This window comes from Centruroides vittatus, unplaced genomic scaffold, assembly GCF_030686945.1.
Source record: "Centruroides vittatus isolate TY-2023 unplaced genomic scaffold, ASM3068694v2 contig_2747, whole genome shotgun sequence".
In the NCBI taxonomy this organism is placed as follows: Eukaryota; Metazoa; Arthropoda; class Arachnida; order Scorpiones; family Buthidae; genus Centruroides; species Centruroides vittatus.
Window position 1 is genome coordinate 1,669,936 of NW_027121750.1, and position 6,423 is coordinate 1,676,358.

Genomic DNA, 6,423 nt, shown 5'->3' on the forward strand with positions numbered 1-6,423 from the left:
TGGCGAAAATCCAAGTTTGGGGTACTTAAGTTTTGTATTTAAAGGGGAACCATTGCCACTCTTCCTCTCTTTCCATTGAAGTCGGCGAGGGAATTATCACACCGTGAGGTCAAAAATTTCGAGAAGCCGCAGTAAGGATCCAGAGGAGCCGCACGCGGCTGGCGAGCCGCAGTTTGGCCATCGTGATTACGTCACAAATCAGAATTTTGGGTATTATTTATTGTACTGGGATCACGTTGGGTCAAGAGACTCGAGTTCCTTCTCGACCCAGGAAATGATTCAACTCCTGAGTTAAAATAATATAATTTAACAAATATTTTCGTAAATATTTAATTTCGTGAAATAAATTACAATTAATTCAAATAAGTTTTTTCTTTTAGAAATGTCCTTTAAAATTTAATTGGTCCATTCTGCCGCAACGAACGAGAAATTGGAAGAAAATTAATAGCATTATTGAACTGGAAACGTATGTAACGAAAGATTTTAATAAATAAATAAATAAATAAACTTAAAATAATTTAGATGACGTCATTAATTTCAAATTTAAAGACTTTCTTTGACGTAAACTTCCCAACGTCCACAACGTACAAAAATGTTCCATTGGAAGAAATGGCCATGTCGTGAGGCATGGAAAATCCCTACAAAAATTACACGAAATACGTCAAATACAGCCATTTTAATTTGAATAATCGAATGAAAAATTTGGCTACTAACTTCGTAAGAATGCCAAGTGTTTATTACGTCTCCGTCGCTTAGTTTCATTGTTATACCCATGGCGGCGCCATCTCTTGCGTAGGATAACGTCACGGCTAACATGTATTCACCTAAAACCAAGAATTATTAATACCCAATATAATACAAATGCCGAATACGGCGACAAAAATCAACATACAACAATTCAGAATTTTTTCTAATCTGCTTTTGTCATATGCCCAGTGTAAAAATGTCTATTTTTGATTTTGGAAACATGTGCCGAAGGGTGGAGTACTTTAATTGGGAAACTGTCCCCCCTATTTAGGTTTTAGACACGTGAAGAAAACCACGGCCGCGTCCTATGGTAACCGCGAGGATAAAACCACCGAAAATTGATAGTTGGTCGTGGGTTCGCGCCCGGCTACGTGGAGTTTTCCGGGTTTTCTTCGCATTTATAACACACCTAAATAGGTGCCAGTTTCCGTTAGAAAGTCCCCCTTTGGCAGATGGTCCATGTTGCCGTGTGCTGTACGAATAAACCAAAGCATTATACATCGGAGTTCAAATAAATGAAAAGTTACAATACGAAATGAAGTATTGATCTAGTTTTGGGTTTTTTTAAGACTAAATTTTTAATATTGTAATACTAATGAAAGCTTTACTCTAGGAGAAAATTAATTATGCTAAACCTCTCACCTCTATTGACAATAGCGTATGGAGCACCCGTGGGTACATCGTTGTTTACTGTTAAATCTCCGAGTGAACCATCTTCTTTCAGCGAATAACAAAGAATTCTGGCATTCTCACGATCGGCAACGCACAGGCATTTTCTTTCTTCTATCAACGATAAGCTGTGAGGTACGTTCATTTTATCTATAACGTACAATTCATTTTTAGTGAGGTTCTAATATCCAAGATCAAAGTTCATAGATTAGGAGCTAAATTGTAATATCGCGGAATAAGTATATGTATTTTTTAAACTCCTTCCTCTCTGTGGGCACTAAGGCCTTTCTTTAGCAAGCCTATTATGAGTTCGACCAGGCCCACGATGCAGCAGCACGATAGTGAAAAGTGGGCTTGATATATCTGCAACCGATCACTCCTGGGTTCGGTCAGGCCCAAAAATGGGCAGCTGGGTGGTGAGGAATAGGACTTGACATATCTGGGACGGGCCAGATATTTTTCGATCCGTCAGGATTCGATCCCAGGTACCCAAGAGCAAAAGGTTGTCACCCTAATGCTCGGTCATGTGGCCTCAGAAATGTTTAATGCTGAATTAAATTAATACCAATACAAAATAACGATACAGTCAAGCCTCTTAACAACGGCCACAGACGGGAACATAGGAAAAAAATTGCAGTTATTTGGAGGTTTTTTTTTTGTAAAGAGTCTGATGCAGAACAACCTACATACTATTTCTAAAAACTAAAATAAAAAATATACATAAAAACATAAAAATAAGCTGTTTAATCAATAGGAAGATGGGCTTGTGATTCGCAGCGAGAAAGAAAATGGCGAATTGTTACACTTGTATATATCAGTTTTGCAAGTAGGAATAGATAAAAGAATGCTGATTACCTTCTAAGTAGGGTGTAAACATTGAAACTAATTTAAAAGTACGTTGTAAATACAACAATAGATATAGTAAAATATACTGCATATTCAAAAAGTGACATTTAAATCATACCTTGTTGTCCAAATTCTCCATGAAACGTCCCGTCCGGTTTAAACGCTATAATTCGAGAATTACAATAACCGTCACTAACGAAGACAATGCCAGATGACGACACAGCCACGTCTGTAGGTTTACAAAAGTGAGATCGATCTGATCCAGGTTTGAATTTTTCTCCGAGAACAAGGAGGGGTTCCTCGTTATTTGAAGCAAATTTGAAAACCTTGAAATGAAGTACAGAGATTAACGCATTTGTAATTTTTGCACAATTGTTTTATAGAATTGTATTATTTAATATTCGTACAAAGCACACGAGTATTGTTTAAACTACACAAATTAGAAAATATTACCTGATGAAGGGCTACATCCGTTACCCAAGAATTTTCGTGGCTGTCTAAAGTTAATCCGTGTGGAAGATAAAATCTGAAACATTGAGAAAACAATTATCAATATTAAATCATTGCTTCTAAAAACTACACGAGATATCGTATCTTAAACACTAAAGCTTCACACTATTATCACATTTTCAGTAATTATCCCAATCTAAAGCCTGCTTGCAGTACATACTCAATCCTAACGTGCCTAGATATGCAGAAATGACGATAACCTTAAATCCAGGGTATGCACGATATCGGCTCACACTACAGATAAAGACTACTTTGAACATACAAATAGATCTTTGGTTAAACGGTTACATAAACGTGTGACACTCCCATGGAAAAAGAGAATACTGCGCTTGCACCCTTCGTAACAATAGACGAATCTGAAGTGAACTGGAATCAGGTTAGGGTCATCAGAAGAATTGACAGACCGGGCAAACATGGATCAAAGGGGTGATTCAGAGAACTGTTTAAATGCAAGAGATTGCAAGTTCCTTCAAGGTACCGCGATGCAAACGAGGGCAGTAACAGGCACAATCTTGGTGTGCCTTTTACTGGATTAACAAAGGATTAACCAGGCTTGACCTGGTTAATACTTTGAGGATGATGATGATGAATTTGGCACTTGTAAATTTACAACCATAATGAAACCAAAGTGGAAAGTAACAAACCTGTTTTTCCCCCAGCTTCTAATTACTTGTCCGGAAGAGGGATCCAAAATTAAGATGGTGTCAATTTGAATAGGGCCCAATTCTTGTTGCTGATAATTATCGCCTTTAAAACTTCTACAATAAAAATATATACGAATAACTATCTCGAAAACACGTCCGTAATTTTATAGACGTTTCACAAAATATATAAAATGGCGAGGAATTAACTAAAACATTTACCTCATGTCCCACATTCTGTCCCCGCGATGAAACACGTGGACATTTCCTAACCTGTCAACGTCCACGCCCGCAACCTGTCGTATGTCTTTGAATATATTTTCTGGCGGCCATTCTACCTGTTCTTCGATCGATATTCTGGTGTTTTCGGTTTTCAGAAATTTATCATTCTTCAAAATAAAAAAATTATAAAATAAGACACAAAAACCAGAATTTTCTTCTATTTTAAATATTCTGTCTTTTATGCGTCAAAAGAAAGAAAACCCATCAACGAGTTGCGTAAATTTCCCGGCTTTTATGAGATTTTATTTTAAAAATAATTTTATATTATTAATCATAATAAGTAAAATTACGCGTGTCGCCATCTGTTGAGAGATAAAAAAACTTTCTACTATTATTAATTATTATAAAATGGCTTAATTTTTGAGCGTCAAGATGTGTTTTATTAATAAAGTGTAAATGAAAGTCAATTAAGTACAGATATGACACGTGACACCCCTCTAACTCCCCAAACCCTCGACCTTTAACCATCAAAATTTAATAACATCAACGCCTCATGTAAGCAAGTTACCAGGCAAAATTTCGTTACTTAAGGAAAAATTTTTTTCTTTTCTTCATTCTGATGGACCCCAGTGGGAGCCCGGATGCACCCCTTCTCGTAGGTCCCGTGTATGGGTCTACAATTTTCAAAATTGAAGCCCAATTATTTAGTACTAATAAAGGTCGAGACTAAAATTGAGAATGTTTATTGAAATAAACGGACTACATCGAAATTCCAATGAAATAGTTATTAAATTGTTAAATTACGCACTTAACAGAAGAATTGGTCGTTACAGCAGAGAGCTATTGATTTTGCACCTGTTGATGACGTCAGACAGAGGAGATAGAGGTAGAAGCGCGTGCAGCTCGTAGGTTTTGCCGTATTAATACTGTGTAAATTAACATCGTCTCACCAGATTATTAGCCGAATTAGCATAAAAGCAGGGACGACGGTCATGTTCGGAAATTCCCGGTATAAGGAATTTGGTTTGTTTTCGGCAACGCGACAGTGGGCTTCCTGCCGAAGGGGGAAGAGACTTTCGAATACCTGTTTAGGTGTTACGTGAAAAAAAACCCGGTCGTCGGTTCGCACGTGGCCAACGCGTGGCGGTGGGTTCGCGCCCGGGTACCAGTTTTCGACCGTCTTATCCAATCGCCCAGTGGTATAAGGGGGTCAACGAGATTAAAATTCCCGGAAGACAAACGAAAAGATCAAATATTTCCTTTGACTAGCGAATTCGATTTTCGTGCAGGTCGGTTGGATGGGATGCCGCAACGCAACACACGGATGACGTGCCAAGCGGATGCCTCCCGCGAATTTCTGTGGAAAACTGGACCCTATTTAGGTGTTAGACACAAGGAGAAAACTCCATCAAATTATTATACATTGTTTTATTCTCACGCTTCGCCAACGTGGCTAGCCCGTTGGAGAGGCGCGAACCCACGATCAAAACATACGTAGATATAACGAACACCTTCCCCGGAAGAAGCGATCCTTGTTTTCCGGAAGACGTCACTTCCGTTCCGAAAAGGGACTTTAAAAATCGATTATACTTTACCTGACGGACACACGTTTGTATTGTTTAAATAGAATACGCGAAAGGATGACGTTTAGGAGAAATGGCGATTTTAAGAGGGAGGATGAACCCCCGTTTCCGATTCGAACGGAGGAAAGAAGGAATGGGGCTTATTTTCCGGCGGGGGAAGTCTCTTACCGTTTTGTAGTCGAGGAGTTGCTCGGGATAAAAGTATTCTGCCGGTTCTGGGTAGAATCCGGCGGCCAAACAACCGGCCGACAGACACAGCAAGAGACGCGCACACACCATTCGATCACCGCATAAATCGACGTCTTCTTCTCTAACCTCAAACCGGAAGCCAGTCTTTCCGTCGTAGATGGCGCTGGCAGCGAGAACAGACGATGAAAGAAAAATTTTAACACGGTTTCTTTTGCTCGGTCGTGGGTTAATTTCGGTAAAAAAAAAAAAAAAAGTCGTACGCGAACTACCACTCGAAAATTGATATCGATCGAGAGGGGAAAAGCGCGGGACACGTTCTCCTTCGTCCGATTAGAGAAGGAAGATCGAGCGTCACAATTCGCTAGACGTTAAACGACATTCGAATTGCAGCCAGTCAGATTCGTCGACGTTTTAACTAAAGTTGGATAAGCGAGCCAATGACTTTGCCCGTTTCATTTGAAATGGATACGTCATTGGCTTGTTTATACAGCTGTATTAAAGCGGCTTTACCAGGCAACGTGACGTCGCTCGTTGCTGGCTTAATTTGCAACATGTATTGTACGAAATACGCTTAAACAACGCGAATTTTCACGAATCTGGTTCAATGTTTATCCTCTTCACTACAGTTCGGTAATTGATCGGATTCCCCCTCGTCCATTTTAACACTTCAGTAGCATTCGGTCGCGACCCGATTCTAGCAAGCGCACAAGATCTTTCGTAGTCACGTGAGAATGCCCAATTGCTTCTTTAGGAGTCTGGTCTGCTATAACTTGTATACAAAATCGTTATGATTGAAATAAATTATAACACGAGGTTTTCGAGTTAGTAGTGTTATGCAGCTGGCATTCGAAACATGTACAGCCTCAAAGCTTCTCTCAATACTTGCTTCATTCGTTGATATAACTAGAATGTTTCCTCCTGTGTTTGGAGCTTTGTTAAATAGTTCATTCAAGGAAACTATATTAATTTCAAAAAACCAGGCGATGCATACGAGTGAATGAACAAATGAGCAATTC

The 6,423-nt window shown here is 39.1% G+C and overlaps 1 protein-coding gene across 1 annotated transcript; it reads right to left on the reverse strand.

The window, feature by feature from the left end:
- Nucleotides 1–314: 314 nt before the first annotated feature.
- On the reverse strand, nt 315–5,554 carry LOC136972002 (peptidyl-glycine alpha-amidating monooxygenase A-like). Its single transcript, XM_067266539.1, has 8 exons — nt 5,387–5,554; nt 3,636–3,802; nt 3,417–3,530; nt 2,716–2,788; nt 2,381–2,588; nt 1,390–1,566; nt 715–824; nt 315–638 (listed from the first exon to the last, which is right to left on the reverse strand). Exons 1-8 carry the CDS (start codon nt 5,495–5,497, stop codon nt 519–521), a joined length of 1,080 nt encoding a protein of 359 aa, XP_067122640.1. The 5' UTR covers nt 5,498–5,554; the 3' UTR covers nt 315–518.
- Nucleotides 5,555–6,423: the final 869 nt, after the last annotated feature.